Consider the following 22,675-nt stretch of genomic DNA (forward strand, 5'->3'; position numbering starts at 1 on the left):
TGCGGTGAAGACCTACACGAACTGGGCCACCCCCCTGAAAGTGGTGGTGAAGGCCATGCACATGCATGATTCACTGGGCCTAGCGAGGTGCATTTGGGACTAGAAAGCATCAACGTGGTCGTTGGGGTCAAAGGATCCATCATATTTGTCCAAAGGTGGGAGCTTGAAGTCTCTGGGCATGGGGACTGCCAGGAGTTATGATGCAAGGGGGGAAGGAACTGAGAGAACTGGGGCAGCTTTTACCTCGTCCGAGCTCGTCCCTTTCTTACCTCTGAGCTCGAGCAAGACACGGGTGGTAGTTCGGCGACTTCGCTGGCGCCTTCATTGTTGAGCAGGCCTAGTACTGGCGCTGCTGGCCTCTGTGTTGCCGAGCTCGATGGGCCCAGAATATTGGTAGTCTGCTACTAGGGCGTTGAATCGGTTCTCTGTGAACGGGAACTCAAGCTTGGAACGCCGAGGTGCTGATTTTGCGGGCCAGGTTCCCAACCCGCCTGCGAGCTGCGAGGCGGGGGTAATTTTCCTTTCCCTTCGGCCTGGGATGAGGCCTGACTGTTAGGGGGGTTCTGGAGTTGGGAGGCTTCTCCTTGGCGAGGGCATCTGCCCTGAGGGGAGGCCTTAACCAACTTCGGAGCAGGGTGTCGAGGTGGAAGCAGTGGTTAGTTCAGGGGTAGTTGGGGGAACTGCTACTGATAGTGATGTTGAGAGAAATGGTGTGGTACTTGGTGCTGTTGGAGTTGATGCTGCTAGAATTGTTGCACTTGGGCTTGCATTGCCCGCATGCATTGCATCAGGTCGTTAAACTGGTTCTGGTGGGTTGCCAGGGGGACAGCAGTTGGTTCAGCAAAAGTTGTTTTGATAGGGAGTGGAAGAGGGACGTTCATGGCAAAAAGGTTTACGGGCGCCACTGTTTGTGGCACATTCAAACTGGGGATCCCATCCACCGGAAGGGGGATGGTGAACTGTCCGATGCACACCACGAGGACTTGGAGTTGTTTCCCGGTGGTGCTCGTCTCTGTGCCACGTCCGGCATTGCTGAAAGAAGCCATGAGTGTTGGAGTTTTTGAAAGAAGAGGAGGTCATGAGAGTTTTAGAGGGAGACTTTTAGAAGCGTTTCCCACAGACAGCGCCAATTGATGGTGCGTAATCCGGCTGGTCTTAGCTGTCAACAACCTTGCCTCCAACTGGAGCAACAGGGAGCCTGAAACGGGGAAGATGAGGAATCTTTGGGGAGGAACCTGGTGAGATTGCTCCGAAGCTCAAGTTAGTATTCTCTTGAAGGCAAGATAAAACCAGATGACACAAAGTTCACATACGTTGTTCTTGGGGGGCAGGGAGCCTTTTATAACCACCTCGCGGACTCACTCCGAGGCTTCTGTCAGGTCGGGTATGATTACTTATGTGCTTCTGGCAGTTCGGGTGTCATCCCCTCTGCTGGGACAAAACAGCCACTGCTCCTTGTCGAAGCCGTCTCTGTAACTGGAGATGGCGGGGTCAGGTGGTCATGGCAGGTGGCCGTTGGAATGCGGCTGTCAAGCGTCAGATCCCAAGTCAGTCAAGTGCGCCGCCCCTGATACGGACTCCTTCAGTGTCAGGTACGGTTTGTTCAGTTCGGTGTCCTGGGCGAAGTGCTGGAGTGGTGTGCGAGGCGAAATCTTGAGTTCAGAGAGAGGTGTGGCCCGAACTGCCATGGGGCAGACTAATTCGGGATGTTGCCCTTTGTGTTCATAAGGCTCGGGGCCTAAGGGAGAGCTCGGGCTCCGTACTAGGAGTTTGGACTCCTTGCGAAGAGTTCGGACCGCTGGTTCCTTCCTTCGAAGCCCGCGCCTTGGCAAGCTATAATGCCGAGTTGTTGCTTTTGCCACGTGTTGAGTGATTACGAGGTCGGGTCAAATCTCCCTTGATCACATATTATTAATAATTTTATATTTTTACAAAATTATTGTTTTCTGATTATTTGATTTAAATGTTATTCAAATAAATAAACATTTAATATTAAAAAAAATAAAATATTGTTTAAATATTTCAATAACTATATATCTAAAATAACAAGATATTAAAAATAGCTAAGTAATTATATAACAAATTTTTTAATATTATGTAATAACTTTAAAATAAATAAGTCAATTAATGAAGTTTTTAAATATTTTATATATTATTTAAATATTTTAATAAGTAGATATTTTAACTAATGAAATATTTAACATAACTAGATTTTAAATAGCTAAAATAATGAAATTATATAATAAATTTAAAAATTTTCTTAAAACTAGAAAACTAATTACAACACAATATTCAAATTAATAATAATTTAATATTTTACAAAAAATAATTACAAAGTTATATAATAATAGTATAAATTATTATTTTATGGATTATTAAATTCAATAAATAACTAATATTTTAAATTTTAAATAATGATATTATTTAAATAACTAAATAGTAATGTAAATAAATAATTTCACTTATGTCAATTAATAATTCTAGAAAATAACTTTCAAAAAAATTAAAGTTTATTAATAATAATCTATATTTATTATATATTTATATAAAGTAAAATCAATATTTGTTGTATTTAAAGTAATTATTTATCCTTTTTTGTGATAAATATATTTTCAATAAGTATGTACAAATCTATTTTTGTTTTGTTATTTAACAGAAAATTTTCAATAGTTATTAGAAATTAAACTAGTGGCATTTAACTTTTTAAATTTAATTTATTGTACTTACTGTAACTATTGTATTTTTGTTATAATTTATTGATCAATATTTACTAGAGATTAAATACATTGTTTATTAACTAATTTAATATATGTTTTAGCATTTATTGTATTTTTGTAACTATTGTATTTATTGTATTTTTATTACCAATATATTTTCAATAATTGTATTTTTTTACTATAAATTTTCAATAATTATTGGAGATTAAACTATTTTTATTTATTAGAGATTATACTATGAAATTAGCTAAAATTACGAGTGTTCATGGGTTGGTTCGGTTCAGTTGTTGGTTGTTTGGCCATCCAAATCAACCTGATTAGGTTGAGGAATTGGTCACCTAAAACTAGGGATGCAAACAAATTGGATCAAATTCAAATCAAGGTATATTCGAATTCGATCCTATATTGTTAATTGCATATCACAGTTATGATACACATGGATCCGAATTCAAATCCGATGAGGAAGTTAGATTTTCATATCTAATTCGATCCAATTTGATTTTAAAAAAAATAATAATAACTTATTAAAATGAAACAAGGATATAACAATTTAAATAAAAAACAAAAAACTATATGTATCTTTTCAATTATTTTCATCATATATATACATGTTTTTTTATAAAAGTAAAATTCCTTATAAGTACCCTATACTTTAGGCCGAGTGCCAATTTAATATCCGAACTTTAAAACCCAACAATCTAGTACCCAAGCTTTGGAAATGCCACAATCTATTACCTACCGTTAATAGACCAGCAGTTATGTATATCATGTGATTTCGTGTATGTGACTTAAGAATTTTAAAAATATCGAAATTACCCTTAAAAATAAAACACACCGTTAATCATCTTATTTCTTAAGAAAATGAAACAAAGTCCAAGCCCTCAACAGTCTGGACTCAGTCAATAGACACTAAGCTAACAGTATAAGGGATTATTAGCCTTTCCTATACTATAATCTTTCCTTGGATCCGAGGCACAAGGATTTACAATCCTTTACAGATATAGAATAGAACCTCCAGATTCTTCAAATAAAGCAAGTATCGACAGGTCTGGTCCTTTTCCTCTGCTTCTGCTGGTCAAAAATTCTACGAGTTCTATCAGCAGAATAAGGAATTCCAAGTCTTTTGTTGATCAAGCGACACCGGTATTTGAATTGGGAAAAATAACAAAAACCCAAGAGCCCAAAATAAAGGGCTCGCAGCTTGCTATCATCCAAGAGCCGAAAATGAAGGAAGCGACAAACCCAGGTTTTTAAAACCCAAATTTCAGAAGCTTACGTACCAACCCTCCACTCTTTAGAAGCTTACGTCTGTGGTGCCGTAGTCTTGGCCCAAATCATAATTCAGTCCAATTCCACCAAAGATTTGGTCCCACTTGCCGACGAATCCATAACCAAGAGAAGCCAGCGAGCCCTCCAACTATCGGATGGAAGATCAAGCAAATCAAGCGCATTCGAAGCCCCAACGCTAGGAGAAACGCCTACAACGAGTGGAACTACATTAGGCTGCGGATATGCAGCTTACCGAGTATGAAAAGATCATCTTCATAGACTCTGATTTGGTCATATTAGAAAATCAACCAAGCCAAGTCCAGTTGGTTGGTTTCATCACTATGATGAACATCATTAGCTAAAATTAATTATTATTTTTTTTTATGTTGTAAAAAATTTATTAATAGTAGTATGTAAGGGAAAATCTATGATGCGGGAAAGATATTAAGATATGGTATTGAAAGAGTTTTGACCATGGAAATCCACCCATGAATTTTGATAAATAACACCTATTGGCTACCATGTTTATGATACCAATCGATTGGTAAAAAAATTTCAGATATTATATCTTTTCTATATCATTGTGAACTCAAAATATAAATAATTATTAATTATTTAAAAATTAAAAAATATAAAACAACTGTATACTCTTATATATTTTTATTACTTACCTTTCGCTCAACAAATCCCATGCATTAAATGGGTCACCGCTAATTTACACTAAAATAGCCTATTTGCAGTAAAATGCATTACATCAGTGCAAACGAAATTTGCAACAAAAAGAAACAAAAAAAAAACAGCCTAAGGAGAATACTTTGCTTTTACTACTTTTATGTGGAAATGAATGCAGCCTAATGTATTTTTCTAAATTATCAAACAAAAATCAATTCCCAAATAGATAAGGGGTGACTGGTGTGGCCACATTGTGTCGCAGTTAGACTATGCCATTCATCGAGGAAAACACCACACAGACAGATATAACATACAAGATGCGCAGTGCTTAAATTATCCGTCTAACAAGTGTATGTAAATATTCCACTTGGACTGATGGTCTCATGCGTTCCAGAACATAGAAGGAAAACGGTACAGACACGACGGCAGTATGGCACCTCATTCGACTAATCTGAAAATAGAGAGTTCAAACATAAAGTTGTAAATTAGACAACCTTGGGGTGGGGATGGCAAATACTGGCTTTGCTGGCCTGATACTGACCCCAAAATTTTCAGAAAGATCAAGCTCCATTTCTTCTGTAATTTTCCAATCAAAGGAATGCAGCAGAGAAGCCAAAATGTAGGGGACCATTCTCCTTGCCATGGGAACCCCTACACAAATCCTTTTCCCAGACCCAAAAGGAAAATAACGAAAATCATTGCCGTTGAAGTCCCAGTTGTTGGTTTCGTTCAAGAACCTCTCTGGTTGGAACTGGGAGGGGTTGTCCCAATTTGTAGGGTCTCTGTGTATTGCCCACAAGTTTACAAAGACTCGTGCTCCCTCTGGGATTGTGTAGCCGCCTATGATGCATGTCTGAGCCGCCCGTCTGGGGAGAATGAGTGGCAGCGTTGTGTGTAGTCGCAGGGTTTCCTTTATCATTGCATTCAAATATTGTAACTTTGGCAAATGGGACTCTTCTACAACATTATTCATCCCAACAACTTCTTCTAACTCCACCTGAACTTTTCTTAGTATCTCCGGGTGCTGCATCATTTCAGCCATTGCCCACTCCACCGTCCTCGCCGATGTCTCCGATCCAGCCAGCAAAACGTCCTGTTATTTGAAGTTAGTTCTTGCCTTTTTAACTCCAATTTAAGCATTAAAAAAAAAAAAAACTAGAAGTATTGTCTTTCTCTGGGTGAGTAAGAACGAATTACCAAAAGTAAAGCTTTCATCATGACTGAAGTCATGGGCCTTTTGGGGTCCCCTTCTTTGTTCAGCTGCAGAAGGAATTGCACGAGGTCTTTTCCTTGTTGATCATTGCTTTCCTCTGTCTGTTGTCTTCCAATCTCTAGTCGTCGATCTATGACAGATTGGCAAAGCTGATCGAGCCGAGTGTGGATCCTCTTCGTTTTTCTTTTCACACCTTGAATGTCAAACCAGGCCAGAACAGGGAAAAGATCTGAAATGTCGGGTCTTCCCAACAGAGCGGAAAATTCCTTTGTGGCTTTCCTGCTTTCAACACCGATGATGCTCCTCTCTTCTTCGTTGAGCGTGCCACCCCACAACATGCTCATAATCACATTGGAAATTGTCTCAAACATTCGTTCGCCAACATTGATGGGAGTCCCAACCTTGGAGTAAAGTCTGCTGAGCATCCCGCGAGCCTCCCGTCGTCGAAGAGAGTAACAGGCGTCGAGTCTCGTATTGTTTAGCATCTCTTTAACACATACAGACCGAATTGCACGCCACTGTGGACCATAGAGACTAAACACCAAGTCTGAACCACCGTAGGAGAAGATGTCAGCCGCCGGCGAAACATCACGATTGACAAATACGGTTTCATGGTCTCGCATAATCTCCCCTGCTAGGGAAGAAGAACTCACTACGATACAGAGCTTGCCTCCCAGTTGAATCTTCATTATTGGGCCATATGTCTGAGCTAATTCGGCAAAGCACCGATGAAGATCGGCACTGAGAAATGGAAGGCTTCCAACCAACGGCAAGCCTCTCGGTCCCGGTGGCAACGGTGGATTAATTCTTTTATCTACTGCATCCTTGGTCACCCATTTGTACCAGGCGATGCAGATTATTGCAACCAAGAATGGAAGTATCACTTTGGTAATCATGTCATCCTGCTGATTGCTACTTTCCCACCACCATGACCAAACCTCCGAAGAGAGAAAGGGTCTAAATTTTCCAATCAAATACATATTTGTACTAGTGATAAGATAGGAAATGAGATTCTATTAGCAAAACTATGCATGTATGAATGTTCTGTCAAAAGAAGGAAAGTAAAGATTTGGAAGGAGTATTGAAGTTACCAAGAAAATTTGGTGCTGCTTCAAGAAGCTAGCTCTAAATCTTCTTTACTTATTCCCTACCTTCTTGTAATTACTTATCCGGCCGGTATATCGGAAGGAAACAATATTGAAGAAAAAAGACATATTTATTTGTAATTTATATAAGCTTCTTATCTGCCCGCTGGCAGCAAGAAAGGGGGGTGGGGGATTTTGTAGGAAAGGGGGGGGGGGTTTGTGAAAGGACGTTTTTCTATATTATCTTTGCAAAGATGATGGAACATGGTTCGGTGCTAGTGCTGTAAACGGATGGGACTTGGATTGTTTTGGATTTCTCTTTCATTCACTCTCTTTTTTTTCTCCAGTTCCCTTACCCAATCCATTAAGCCATATCATCAACATTTTCTCCCCATTTCTCTCCCTTCCCAACAGATTTGTAACGTTTAAGATTTTTTATTTGTTTTTTAAAAGATGAAAGAATACACGTCTCTTGATAAATATAGAGCCATATGGGATTTAATCCAAACAGTTTTCATAAAATCAATGCCACTTTCACATTTCTACCCACTTCCCAATGGAAAAACTTGGCTGTTGGCCCCCAAGAGCCTTTCATGTTGAGAGAGTTTCTGGGTTGGGCATGTTACCATGAGAGTGGGCAAATTATTAATTGCCTTCTAATTTATTTTAAGTAAAAACAAAAGCATGCCCGTGAATTGCATTCTCAATTACCTAAAAAAGTATTTCTAAAGCATCTGTCCTCCAAAACAACCCTCACGTTTTCTCCTTTTAATTTTTCTTAATTTCCTTGTTTTTGTTATTTTCTATTTGATGTGGAGTGATTTGGCCCGACCTGGTATGTAAGGGACATGTGGACGCGGCTTGCTAGCCAAATGACAAATCAGCACATAGTGCCAAGGTGCTTGACCACTTTGGACCCAGAGCACATCGGTATCCACTTACGCCGAGGTGTCATGTAATTGAACCTAGGAGTTCAACAATCGTCTCTGAACTTCTCACGATCACGCAGCGTAACTGTAGGCCTCGTCCTTACCCCACCCAAATCAAAGAGAAACGATAAGCCTTATTAATTGGTACATTACCCCTTTCCAAAGCGGAATGAATCTCTACGCCACGGGTCAAGGATTCCGGGAACGTTTCGCGAGATTTACGGCAGCCCAGCTATATAAGGGCATCAACCCCCAAGACTCAGGTACACGCAATTATTTGTTCATTAGCTTACTAACATATAAATTTTCAGCTCGCACAACCCAGTACTAACTTAAGCATCAGAGTGACCTCGCTGGGTTAGCCACCCCAAGTTCTTTGATCCTCTGTCTTGCAACTTGGTCCAACTCGCTATGCAACTAATGTCCAAATCTTCTTCCAGCTAGAAGCTTACAAATTGTACACAATCAATTGGCGTCATCTGTGTGAATACGATCAAAAGGTCAGTACTACATCTCATCAACCATCGCATTCTTTCTCAATAGCATCTTCCAGCAATACCGGTAAGGGCATTGACATGAGTGTCACTGGGGGGCAAGATCACCAAACATCACTTCCTCAAGGCCTCTCAGTGACTATCGGGCGATTCACCATCCCCTTGACTGCCTCGGGGATCCCCTCTCTGTTAGTGCCACATACGACTCAGCAGATAAATGTCACATTGCCCCAGGTGAACACCACTTTTTCGGAGCCTTCTCTGATCCCTCTCGGGTTCGGACAGTCTCAGTTCGACGATCTTGTTTAGAGTGTTAGGACCATGCAAATCTAGATGCAACAGATTCATCAACTCCAACAATTCAAACAATACTATTTCTTCTAGCAATACCAGCAGTAGTTTCCACCACTGTAGCCAAGCCAACAACAGTTTCCACCACAACAAACAGGTTAGTATCAAGTACAGAACCAGAACCAGAATAAGCACAGGGCCCACAAGAATGTTCACCGATCTCCCCATCGAGGTGAGGGAACCTCGTAGGTACCGGTCCCTCCCAGGGGTCGGACCCCACCTTGGGGCAAGACGGATGGGCAGCACACTCCCCCAGTTTCTCAAAAGGGGAACCCGAAGGACAGGCCCGAAGTCAGCCAGCCCGAGAGGAACATTCAGCAGCAACTTTTGCAGCCGGAGAGCAACAGATCACAACGCGATGGTCGCCAGCTTGGGGCTCGAGGTGCAGGCTCAAGACAAGAAGATGTAGCAGAAGAAGCAGCCAGCGCTGGTCTCAAGACCAAGAAGAAGCAGCAGGAAGGAACCCTAATCCACCTCGCAATAGTGTTCAAAAGCGAGAGAGGACCAGAATTGAAGTTCCTAACCATACAAAAGTCAGTAGCACCAATGTTGAACCAGTAAAGAAGCAGCGGCAACGACGACGATGCAAGACTCACCGTTCCTCAACCAGGAGCAGCCCGCCAACGAAGAATAATTAGGCATTGGAGTAGAGCAAAGAAAAAGAAGAGGTAAGCTCGGTGGCTACGCGAGCAGCCCCAACTCTATTAACTTGGCCATCCCCCCTATTACCTGAGATACTAGTGGTTCCAATGTCGAAGGATTTCAAGGTACCTCCATTGGACAAGTATGACAGATCTTACGACCCCAATGATCATGTAGACACATTCTAGTCTCAAATGCAACTCATTGGGGCAGATGAAGCGTGTATGTGCATGGCTTCCTCCACCACTTCTAAAGGGTTAGCCCAAACTTGGTACAGGAACCTCACATCGGGCTCCATCAGGAGTTGGGCACAGTTCGTGGATATGTTCACAACCCACTTCATCACTAGTAAGAAGTGTCTGAAATCATAAGAGAGCCTTCTGGATGTGGTGCAGAGGGAAGGTGAGTCGAAATAGAGTTACATCAAGCGTTTCAATGAAATGTGCTTACAGATACTGAAGCTCGACCTAACAGTGTGCCTCACCACAGCTCAGAAAGGAGTTACACACAAGGAGTTCAAGTGGCACGTTAGAGTGAATCGGTCGAAGACTATTACAGAGTTTCTCGCATTAACCGAGAGATTCATAAGCCCCAAAGTAGAGCTCAGCCAAAAACCGGAAGGCCAACAAGGCAAGAAGAGGAAGTAATAAGAAGAAGGTACGAGCAGTGGCAAACATAAAAGGAAGAAGAGAAACTCACCAAGGAGAAGAAGTAAGTCACCTCTCTCAAGGAGTAAGTCCCCCTCCTGAAGCTACAAGTCGGGTCGGCAATCCAGGACCCCTCCTGTAGAAAGAACCAACTATACTACCCTCAACGCGAAGCGAGGGGAGATCTTGATGGCAATTAAGGACTCCTCCTACGTCAAATGGCCACCCAGGCTATGGGGAGACCTAACAACCAGGAACCCGAATGTCTACTCTCACTTTCATCAGGACCATGGTCACAGCACAGAGAACTTCCAAAACCTCCACGACGAAATCGAAGAGTTCATTCACCGCGGATACCTGAAGAACTACATCTTGCGCGAAGAGAAAGGACATGGGGACCGAAAGGGAGACCGGTGGGGAGATGCTCCAAAGTCAAGCAGACAGAATGAGCAGCCACCTTGATAGCTACCAAAAGAAAGACCAATCCATTGGGTGATCAACATGATCCCCGACAGATCCATTGTAGTGGGGTGTACTATAGCAGCGGAGAAGATCAACACGCTAGCGAGGTATCTCTTGAGCTCGTCAAACGCAAGCTGGCAATCTTGGGTCCATTCAAACCCTTTGCTCTTTATTGCCTTAAAGAATGGCAAACAGTGGTCTGCCGACTTGGACATGAAGTAGCTCAGGGCAACTATAAGGCCATTTAACCTCTGAACCTCCTTCAACTTCTGGGGTGGTCTCATATCTAAGATGGCCTCAATCTTATCCGGGTTGGCCTCAATGCCACGCCGGTTAACGATGTACCTAGGAATTTACCCAAGGTCACACCGAATACACACTTGTTTGGGTTCAATCTCATATTAAACTTACGCAAAATTTCAAAAAAAAGAATGCAAGTCCTGTATTAATTCATGCAAGAATTGAGTTTTGACGACCATGTCGTCTACATAGAATTCTACTTTTCTGCCAATTAATGGTGCTAACAACTTATTTACAAGCCTTTGAAAGGTTGCCCCTGCGTTTTTCAACCCGAAGGGCATAACCTTGTAATAGTATAAAGCGAACTCCGTGATGAAGGTAGTATTATCTTCATCTGTCGGGTCCATCTTGATTTGGTTATAGCCTGAATAGGTGTCTAAGAAACTCAGCAACTCGTGCGCTGAGGTCGCATCCACCAAACGGTTAATTCTAGGGAGCAGGAAGCAGTCTTTCGGGCAGGCTCGGTTTAGGTCGGTGTAGTCAACGCACATGCACCACTTGCCGTTATCCTTCTTTACCAGAACGGGGTTGGCTACCTAGCTCAGGTAATGGACTTATCTTATGAAGTCATATGCGATGAGTTTCTCGACCTCCTCGTCGACTGCTTTCCACCGCTCCGGAGCTAGGTTGCGTTTCTTCTGTCTAACGGGCCTAACTACAAAATCAGTATTTAGCTTGTGAGTTATAAGGTCGTGGTCTATACTGGGCATCTCTATTGTGGACCATGCAAAAATATCTAAATTTTGAAGTAAGAAACTTACGAGTTCAGATCGTTGAGGTTTCTGGACGGAAGCACCGATCTGAAGCGTCCGAGCTGGGTCTGCTGCTAAGGTCGGGATAGCGACTGTTTCTTCTATGGGCGTAGCTCGTTCTTCGACTTGCTCCAAAGGCCACTCCAGTTCGAGGTCGTCGGCCACCTTGGTCTTTCCCTTCAGGGCAGCGACATAGCATTTGTAGGACTCGAGCTAGTTGCCCCGCGCTACCCCCACACCAAAGTCTGTAGGGAACTTCATTGCCAGATGATAAGTGGAGACCACTGCCCGTAGGACATGAGTGATCGGCCGATCTATTCTGGCATTGTATGGGGAGGGGGTCACGACCACCAAGAAGTCGTGGTTGAGTCTGACTACGCAGGGCCATGTGTTGACTTCCACAGGTGTTGTTACCTTCCCAAGGGGCCGAACTTGTTCTCTGCTGAAGCTCACCAAAGGAGTGTTCGCGGGCTCCAAGTCACTTCTTTGCAACTAAAACTGGTCGAACGCGGCTTTGAAGAGAATATCTGCCGAGCTGCCCGAGTCAACGAGTACGCGCCTGACCTCGAAGTCGTTGATTCTCAACTTTATCACAAGCGCGTCATCGTGGGGGTAGTGGACCCCTCGCGCATCATCCTCCATGAAGAAAATTGGCTCTTCTGTCCTCGACCGCTTCGGAGGATTCTTTTCTTCCCGGGCAGCTTCACGAACTGACGTCCGAGCTGCTGTTGGACTCGGGAGCATCCTTACCGTGCTGGACTCGGGAGCATCCTTACCGTGCTACCCTTGCCGACCAGTTTTATTTTTATTATTATTATTATTATTATTATTATTATTATTATTATTATTATTATTATTATTATTATTATTATTATTATTATTATTATTGTTGTTGTTGTTGTTGTTGTTGTTGTTATTGTTATTTTGTACAAAGTTCCTTAAATATCTGCGACAGATGAGCTCCTTAATCATGTTGCAAAGGTTTTTACAATTTTCGGTACTATGACCGTGATCTTTGTGAAAACCACAGTACAGATTCTTATTTCTTTCATTGGGATTCCCCCTTAAACGGGGTGGCCACTTCACATGTGGGGCGTCCTTGATTGCCATCAGGATTTTGGCTCGCTTCGCGTTCAGTGGGGTGTAATCAGTTCGTTCCGCTACTGGAGCTCAGAACGACTGACGCGGCTTTGCCCCCCGAGCTGCATCTTTTTTCTTTCGGCTGTCCCCTTGACTGGAAGGCTCTCCTTCCCTTTTTCTCTTCTCGGATGCGCCTTCGCCCTTCTGGTTGATCTCTTCCTCCGTGGCTATAAATCTATCCGCAAGCTTAAGGAATTCGATTATGGTCGTTGGTTGGTTGACAACCATGTGCCACTTGAACTCTTTATGCGTCACACCTTTCTTGGCTGTTGCGAGGCACACGACGGGGTCCAGGTGCGGTATCTACATGCAAGCATCATTGAACCGCTTGATATAGCTCCGGATGGACTCTCCCTCTCTCTGCACTATGTTGAGGAGGCTTTCTTTAGTTCGTGGGCACCACTTGCTGGTGACAAAGTGGGACATGAAGGCTTGCACGAACTGCGCCCAACTTCTTATTCATCCAGGTGCCAGGTTTCAGTACCATGTGCGGGCTACTCCTCTGAAAGTGGTGGAGAAAGCCACGCACATGCACGACTCACTGGCTCTCGCCAGGTGCATCTGCGATAGGAAGGTATCTATGTGGTCATTTGGGTTGAACGACCCATTGTACTTGTCAAGAGGGGGGGAGCTTGAAGTCTTTGGGCATTGGGACTACTAGGATCTTGGGAGACAAGGGGGATGGAACTGAAAGGAGGGGAGCCTTAGCTTCGCCCGAGCTTACCTCTTCTCTGCCTCCGAGCTCGGGCAGGTTGTGGGTGGCAAATCAGTGAGCTCGGCGGTGGCATCTCTGCTTCTTGGCGGGCTCCAGATTCGTGCTGCTCACCTTCGTGCTGTCAGGAATGGTTTGTGCAGGAAGTAGCTCAAGCCGCTGGTGATGGCTGCGGACAGAGGGATCCTGCTTGGAGTCTGCAGCCAAGATCTCAAACTGGTTCTCTAGGAGCAGAGTTTCAAACTTCGACTGTCGAGGTGATGTAGACCTAGCAAGCTGGGGTCCTCCCGACCTGACCACCCACGGCGAGACCGGGGTGGCCGGTCTTTCTCGTCTGTCGCGGGTGGAGGCCTGGCTCTTAGGAGGGTTTTGGGAGGATTCTCCTTGGCGAGAAGGGCGTTCGTCCTGGCGATGAGACCTAGCCCTCTGTGAAGTTGGGTGTCGAGAAGGGAGTTGCAGTTGTTGAAGCTGAGGTTGAGGCAGTTGAGGGAATTGCTGCTGGTAGTGGTACTGGGAGACGTGGTGCAGCACTTGCTGCTGGTAAATCTGGTGTTGCTGGAGCTGTTGCACTTGGGCTTGCATGGCCCGCATGCACTACATCAGATCGTCGAGCTGGCTCTAGCTGGTCGCCAGAGGGATGACAGTTGGTTCAGCAAAGGTCGTTTCGACCGAGGAAGGTAGGGGAACACCCACAAGCGTCGTTGCTCGCAGCATGTTCAGGCTGGGGACTCCGTTCACCGAGAGGGGAATGGTGAGCTGCCCAATGCAGACCGTGGGAACCTGTGGTTGTTCCCTGGAGTTACCCATCTTTGTGCTTCATCCAACATTGCTTGAGGAAGCCATGAGTGTCGAGTTTTCAGAGAAGGAAAAACTGTGAAGGTTTAGAGGAAGGCTTTTAGAAGTGTTTCCCACAGACGACGCCAAATGATGGTGCACAATCCGGTCACTCCTAGCTGGCACTTGCGTGGCTCCCAAAAGGTACTTGAGATGGAGAAGAAGAAGAATCCCCGGGGGGTTGCCTGGCGGGAACACTGCGATGCTTAAGTTGGAGTGTTTTTCTCCCTATTTTTTAGGTGTTTTTTTTTCCCATTTCCCCATTATTTCAATTGTCTTCGTTAACATAATAAGTTGGATTGGATCGGGAAATGCTTTCAAGTTCATTATATTGAATTGTTCTAGGGTGTTTTTTCTCAATGATCATCAGACCAGTCCAATAATCTAACACCATACCAATGTAATACTATAGGGGTTTGGTACTTGGTAGAGTCATAGGGGTTTGGAATGCTTTTTGATGGTAGGAGATCTAGACTCTTCTACAAAAATCAAACGAATGTTCAATTCGAATCCGAATACAAATGAATCAAAATCAACCTATATCGAAATGCTAGCCGTTAGATATGCAAATAACAACCCCCCCATTGACGAGCAGAACAGCATGAGGCAAAATGCCAAATACTATCATTCACATATGAAGCGAAGAAATAAATTCTAAAACCTCAATTCTCTCCTTTAAACCCCTCTCTGTATAGTGTATATCATCCATTCCCCTTACTTCACAATAGGAAGGAGGAAATATAAATGGTGTCTCTTTATCCTATGCACCTTTCTCTTCAAAATAAAGAAAACAATATAAATTACAAAAAAAAAAAAAACAAAGAAATACACAAAAGCATTTACAAAAAAAAAAAATAGAAAATTATAAAAATTTCTATACCATATATATATATATATATATATATATATATATATATTACCCATTTATAAAAACAAAAATGGATGAGCATCCATCGTCCAACACCCTGATTTTACATTTCCATTCTACCCCTCCCTGATTTCGTATTTCCAATCCTACCCCTCTTAAAATGCCTAAATTATATATATATATATAATATTTGTATTTGTACCATTTATTAAAATAAGGATGGTGATAATGCTACGTCAAAATGCCTGATTTTTTACTTTCCGTTTTTACCTATCATGCTTTTATTTTAAATCTTGATTTTCACTTTCCATTTTTACCCTTTATTATGTTTTTTATTTTTTCAATTTTATTTAATTAATAGTTAACACTTGTAATTGGATAATCTCCGTATCTCATCACCTTACCCATTTATAAAAGCAAAAATGGATGAACATCCATCGTCCAACACCCTAATTTTATGTTTCCAATTCTACCCCTCCCTGATTTCATATTTCCAATCCTACCCCTCTTAAAATGCCCTATATATATATATATATATATATATATAATATAATATAATATATTTGTACGATTTATAAAAAGAAGGATGATGATAATGTTCTGTCAAAAAGCATGATTTTTTACTTTCCATTTTTACCCATTGTCATGCTTTTTATTTTAAATATTGATTTTCACTTTCTATTTTTACCCTTTATTATGTTTTTTATTTTTCCAAATTTATTTAATTAACAGTTAACACTTGTAATTGGATAATCTCTGTATCTCATCATTTATAAAAATGAAGATGGTGACAATGTTTTGTCAAAAAGCCTAATTTTCATTTTCCATTTTTACCCTTTATTATGCTTTTTTTTTATTTTAAAGCTTGATTTTCACTTTCCATTTTTACTCTTTGTTTTGTTTTTTATTTTAAAATTTTATTTAATTAATGGATAACACTTGTAATTGGATAAAACAAATAAAATAACAATAAGACTATTGTGGAACCTATTCCTCACTTTATTTGATCTTCTCTCAAAGCACATACTTAATTAATGAACCTCTTCATTGATTAGATCCAACACGTGTCAAGTATCAGATGGTTTGCCCAAACCACGAATTTGAATTGAAGGGAAGAATAGATTTCTTCAACCTCTCTCTTTTCATCAAGGAACAAACAGATGATTAAATGAAGCTTTTTGTCCCAGTTTTTTTTCAATTGTCTCTCTTAACGAAATAAGTTGCATTGGATCAGAAAATGCTCTTAGGTTCATTATGCGTATGCTTGGAACTGTTGTTGTTGCTCCAGAAAATGGCACCACATCAGTGCCATGTAGGAAAAAACGATGCTCCAATAAACAACCATTTGTTTGGAACTGTTTTTTCATAGAAAATGGTGCTCCAAGCCACGCCTTGGAAATCAAGAAGGCATTGCTTGGAGCAACGCCAAATTTGGCATTTCCTAGACCTGCAGTTCGTTGCTGCCAACAAGGCAGTGATGTGGTAGTGGATAATGGGTAGAAGTGCAGAAAACGTTTCCTAAAGCATTAATACCAAACAAAAAAAATTATTGTTGCTCTAGGAAACGTCTTACCTAGTAGCAACGATTTCAAACAAAAAAAGACACCATTTTCTGAGAAAATAGTGCTCCAAGACACACATCAATGCTACAACTATAGCATCAATGCCAAACATATACTATATTGATTCATTTTAGGTGTTTTTTCTCAATGATCATCGGACCAATCCAGTAATCTGACACCCTACCTATGTAATATCGTAGGGGTTGTACTTGGTAGGGCCATAGGGGTTTGGAATGCATTTTGTTGGTAGGAGATCTAGATTCTTCTATATAAATCGAATGGATGTTCGATTCGAATATGAATATAAATGAATCAAGACTAACCTATATCCTAATGCTAAGCATTAGATGTGTAAATAATAGCCCCACCATTTGTGAGCAGAATGGGTAGGAGGCAAAAGGCCAAATGTCATCATTCACACATGAAGCAAAGACATAAATTCTAAAACCCCAATTCTCCTTTAAACCCTTCTTTACATAGTGTATATCTTATCCACTCCCCCTACTTTACATTAGAAGGAGGAAGCAGAAATGGCATCTCTTTTATCCTATGCACCTTTTTCTTCAAAATGAAGAAAATAGTATAAATTATAGAAAAAACAAAGAAATATGCAAAAAAATTACAAAAATATAGAAAATCATAAAAATTTCTATACCATACTATAAAATGAGAATATTGTTTGTACCATTTATAAAAATGAGGATGGTGATAGTGTTTCGTGACGAAACCTTATTTTCACTTTCCATTTTTACCCTTTTTAGTTTTCTAATTTTATTTAATTAACAGTTAACACTTGTAATTGGATAAAATAATAATAGTTTTTTTTTTCTAATTTTATTTAGTTAACGGTTCATGCTTATAACAAATAAAATAATAATAAAACTGCTATGGAACCTACTCCTCTCTCTCCCCTTAGGCCTTATTTAATATTCTCCCCAATAGGGTCACAATCGGATCAAATTCTGATTTTATGTAGCAAAATCTGTACCCGATCCGAATATTAAGAACCTACATTCAAATCTGATCCAAAATTCGATTGGATTTAGAGACTCAGATTTATATTTGAATCCTAACAAACTCATCGGATTCGGATTTAATCCGGCTCCACTTTAAATTCTCTAAAATATCAATAAAATTAAAAAAAATATTTATTTTTCAACTTTTATATATAATAAATTAATATAAATATAACATACTAAATTTATTATATATAAATTCATATATAATATTATTATATATAATTTATATATTAAAATTAATACATATTATAATATAATCATATTCAAATTTTAATCAAATCATATTGGGTCAAATCCAAATCTGATTTGATTATTAATTAGATGTAGATTGTAGCATCTGAATCTAATCTGATTATATAAATACGTAATCTAATCCAATTTTAATCAAATCATGTCGAATTGGGCCTCGGATTTTTGGGTATCATTGACAGGCCTACTCCCGTCAAGCCTACCTAACAAACTTTTTAATTGATTAGAGCCAATATGTGCCAAGTATCAGATGGTTTGCTCAAAACCCACGAATTCAAATTGAAGGGAGGAATGAATTTTTCCGACCTCTCTGTTTTCATCATCGAACAATCAATTCGATGATGAAATGAAGCCTTTTTTGGTTTTCTCCCCTTTTCAGGTATTTTTTCCCATTTCCCCTCTATTTCGATTGTCTATGTTAACATAATAAGTTGTATTGGATCAGAAAATGCTTTCAGGTTCCTTATATTGAATTGTTTTAGGGTGTTTTTCCTTATCATCAAACCAATCCAATAACCAACACCCTACCAACGCAATACCGTAAGGGTTTGGTACTTGGTAGAGTCATAGGGATTTGGAATGCGTTTTGTTGGTAGGAGATCAAGACTCTTCTACAAAAATTAGACGAATGTTCAATTCAAATTCGAGTATAAACGAATCAAGGTCAACCTATATCCAAACGCTAGTCGTTAGATGTGCAAATAACAACCCCACCATTGATGATGAACCTACAATTTATCTATATTTTTATGAGGTTTTTGCATGAAATTTTATGCCGGTTTAATTAGATTTTGCCCTATTTTTAGCTTAATTGCAATAAATATTTCAAAGGCAACCAATTCAAGAAAAATAAGGCAAAAGCAAAAAAAGAAAGCCCAAAATTTATCAAGTTCAGCCCAGCCCAGCCTTGAGAGCAAGGGAGTTTCCATTCAGCCCAAGTAAAGCAAGCTAACTCTTTGGAAAACTCAAGGGAAGAAGCCTAACAAGAAGGAAATTTCGGCACAGCCCAGTTTCAACCCAAAGAATAGCCTAGAGTGTAGCCTACATGTGCTCAAAAGCAAGCTAAGTTGCAGCCCAAATAGCAGCCCAAAGGGAGATAGGGGCGGCAACTCCTAGAAGTTTCTTGAAGAGAAGGAGGGAGCATTCTAGAAGGTTCATGAGGGGTGTAATACACCAAATTCTAGAGACTTCAAGAAGAGGCAAGAGCTTCCTTGAAAGTTCATATAAGGAGGCCTCTAGAGGGGGAAAAAGGGTCCAACATCTGATTTCAAACTCTCCTTGAGCTCTTGTTATAAGAGAGAAAAAGAGAGAGAGATAGGCGCAAGAGAGGAGAAGAGAGGAGGAACAAGCAACTTCAAGAGAAGAAGAAGCTGAATTCGAAGGGGGAGAAAGCAATTGGAGATCAAGGGTTTCATCCTCACTTGATTTCTGCACCATTTGGTAATCGAATTCAGTTAAGACTTATGTAATTTCTCCATCAAATTTTCCTTTCTTGTTGTAATCAAAGCTTGTTTTATGTAAATTCAATTCTATAATTTGTTTTCTAAGTTCATTCGAGTAAAGTAGGTTCAATCTTGAAGTTTCTTGTTTGGAATTTTAATTGTGGTTTGTTGGCCAAACTGCTAGTCTGAAATTTCAGATCATAAATTTACAAGGTCTGAATTGCTATACTCCAATCTCAGATCTATAAATTCAGATCATGAAATAGTGAGATCCGAACTGCTTTTCTTTAAAATCAGATCTGTGAATTCAGATCATGAACTTGTAATACATGAATTACTTGAGAAAAAATTCAGGTAGCTTTAATTCAGTCTGGCTAATTTGTTCCTTTTTCTTGGAATTTCTAAAGTGATTGAGAAAGACTCTAAGAATTCAGATCTTCCAATCAAGAGCCGAATTGAGTGCAAGGTTAGAGATAAGTTGCACAATTCGGTTGGTGTTCATTTAGCTGAATTGATGATCATCCAGCTGAAATGAAGCCCTAGAATTGCTAATCTGAATGCATGCATGGGGATTAGATTCTTGCTAGAGATAGAAGAACCGGCACTCATGCATAGATTGAACATGTGCTTGAGAGAGGCTGTTCATTGCTTTAGGATTTCACCAAACCAAGGTTGAATCCTATTCTACTCGAATTGCCTAGAAAACTAGTTGTTGAATTTATTTTTCTATGCATCTTTAGCTTGTCTCATCATTTGCATACAAGGTGTTTGGTCCAATGTGTTACAAATAACTTTGTAATTTTAATTTCAGTTTTTCATTAGTTTTACATTTCGGCTGATCAGATAACAGTAGACTGATTTATTACTAGTAGTTGCTACATAAGTCATCGTGGGAACGATACTCTACTCACTACTCTATTACTTGAACGGCTAGTGCACTTGCTAGTGTCATAATGAGCCACACATCAATTGACGAGTAGAACGACATGAGGTAAAATGCCAAATATTATCATTCACACATGAAGCAAAGAAATAAATTCTAAAACCCTAGTTCTCTCCTTTAAACCCCTCTCTATATAGTGTATATCTTATCCATTCCCCCTACTTCACAATAGGAAGGTAGAAATAGAAATTGTGTCTCTTTATCCTATGCACCTTTCTCCTCAAAATAAAGAAAATAATATAAATTATAAAAAAACAAAGAAATACACAAGTATTTGCAAAAAATACAATAGAAAATCATAAAAATTTCTATACCATGTATATCTTATATATTAAAAAATTAGAATGTTGCAATTGGTTTGGTCAAAATACCCTAATTTTACTTTCCAATTTTAGCTCAACTTTCTATTTTTTCCATTATATATATTGTCATTACAAAATAATTATGAAAAACATAAAATAAAGAAAACAATATAAATTGCAAAAAACAAAGAAATACATTGAAAATTTACAAAAAAGTAGAAAACCATAGAAACTTATATATCATACTGAAAATGAGAATGGTGCAATTGGTTTGGTCAAAACACTAATTTTACTTTCCAACTTTACCCTTAAATTTATATTTTTCCCATTTTATATATGTTATTGCAAAATAATTATGTAAAAACACATAAAATGAAGAAAATAATATAATTTATAAAAAATTAATGAAATACATAGAAAATTTATAAAAAATAGAAAATCACAAAAATTAAAGAAAATAACATAAATTAGAAATCTATACCCAATATATGAAAGCATAGTCAAATATCACCATCAATATCAAACACCCCGTGCATCGCATGGGCCATTCCACTAGTATACTAAAAAATGAGAATGTTGTAATTGGTTTGGTCAAAACACCCTAATTTTACTTTCCAACTTTACCCTCAACTTTACCCTAAATTTCTAATTTTTCATAATTATTGTCACTACAAAATAATTATGAAAAACATAAAATGTAGAAAGCAATATAAATTACAAAAAACAAAGAAATACATATAAAACTTACAAAAAAAATGTAGAAAATCATAACAACTTATATCTCATACTGAAAAATAAGAATGGTGCAATTGGTTTGGTCAAAACGCTATAATTTTACTTTTCAACTTTACCCTCAACTTTATATTCTTCCTATATATATATATTGCAAAATAATTATGAAAAAACACATAAAATAATATAAATTATAAAAATGAAGAAATACATAAAAAATTTACAAAAAAATAGAAAACCATAAAAATTGAAGAAAATAACATAAATTACAAATCTATACCCGATATATAACATAGTCAAACATCACCATCAATATCAAATACCCCGTGCATCGCATGGGCCATTCCACTAGTATATTTAACAATTCTCAAAAAGTATAAAATTATAGTTATTGTTATTTATTATATTTAATAACCAAATACAAGTGGAGGAATAAAATATTATAATATTAGAAAATGAAATTATTAATTAATTTATATTGAAAAACAAAAGATAAATTAGTGTAATTTTGTTAGTAAACTACCAAATAAAAAACATATCTAATAACAATTAAAAAAAATCAATAAATCCCCATAGTTACACAAATGTAATAAAATTTTCAAAAAAAAATCATAAAACTACATTTTCGTAAAATAGCATTTTTGAAATTAAAAGATATAAAGTATTTGAACCTTGATTTAAATTGCATTAAATAATAATTGAACATTATTAGAATATTTTGGAAATTTTAGGAAAATTTTATTACATTTGATAAATTTTGGAAAATCATTGAAAAATTATGTAATTTTCATTGCAAATTATTGAAAATTATTAAAGATAAATGACTATGGGAAATGGGAAACTATAATTTGAACAAATAATTACACAAATTATTAAGATAAATTTGTATAATATTAGAAAAAGAAAATTATTGGTTAGTTTATATTACAAATTATAAGATAAATTAGTATAAGTCTGTAAGTAAACCATTTAAAAAGAAAATAAACTATTTAATAAAAATTTAAATAAATTTTCAAAATTACACAAGTGCAATAAATTTTCCAAAATTTTCATAAAACTACATTTTTTAATATTAAATACAATTTTGTGTACTTTTAGAAAATTACCATGTGGTTGATACTCAATATATCATTTTGATCATTTTCTATCATCAAATTGAATATTGGGTTGACGGGGACAGTGTTTTCAAAACTAGACCAAACCAAATGGTTAGACCAAAAAAAATGGGAACCAGACACCGTTTCACCTCAAAACCACTTTTTCTCCAAAAACCGTTTATTTGGTTAACGAACTACTGACCTAGGCAGTCGAACTGTCAACCCAAACAACAATTTTTGGC

At 38.7% G+C, this 22,675-nt stretch overlaps 1 protein-coding gene across 2 annotated transcripts; it reads right to left on the bottom strand.

Annotated features, from left to right (window-relative positions):
* Positions 1-4,964: 4,964 nt before the first annotated feature.
* LOC148880292 (flavonoid 3'-monooxygenase CYP75B137-like) lies at positions 4,965-7,100 on the bottom strand. 2 transcript variants are annotated; one of them, XM_088962156.1, is made up of 3 exons: positions 6,963-7,100; positions 5,856-6,858; positions 4,965-5,751 (listed from the first exon to the last, which is right to left on the bottom strand). In XM_088962156.1, exons 2-3 carry the CDS (start codon positions 6,849-6,851, stop codon positions 5,125-5,127), a joined length of 1,623 nt encoding a protein of 540 aa, XP_088818282.1. In that variant the 5' UTR covers positions 6,852-6,858; positions 6,963-7,100; the 3' UTR covers positions 4,965-5,124. The 2 variants fall into 2 exon arrangements, with proteins under 2 accessions (XP_088818282.1, XP_088818283.1); XM_088962157.1 differs by having other exon boundaries at positions 5,856-7,063.
* Between the last annotated feature and the right edge of the window lie 15,575 nt (positions 7,101-22,675).

The sequence above is a fragment of the Nelumbo lutea genome, chromosome 1, assembly GCF_056320005.1.
Source record: "Nelumbo lutea isolate HS-2025 chromosome 1, American lotus-T2T, whole genome shotgun sequence".
Taxonomy (NCBI): domain Eukaryota; kingdom Viridiplantae; phylum Streptophyta; class Magnoliopsida; order Proteales; family Nelumbonaceae; genus Nelumbo; species Nelumbo lutea.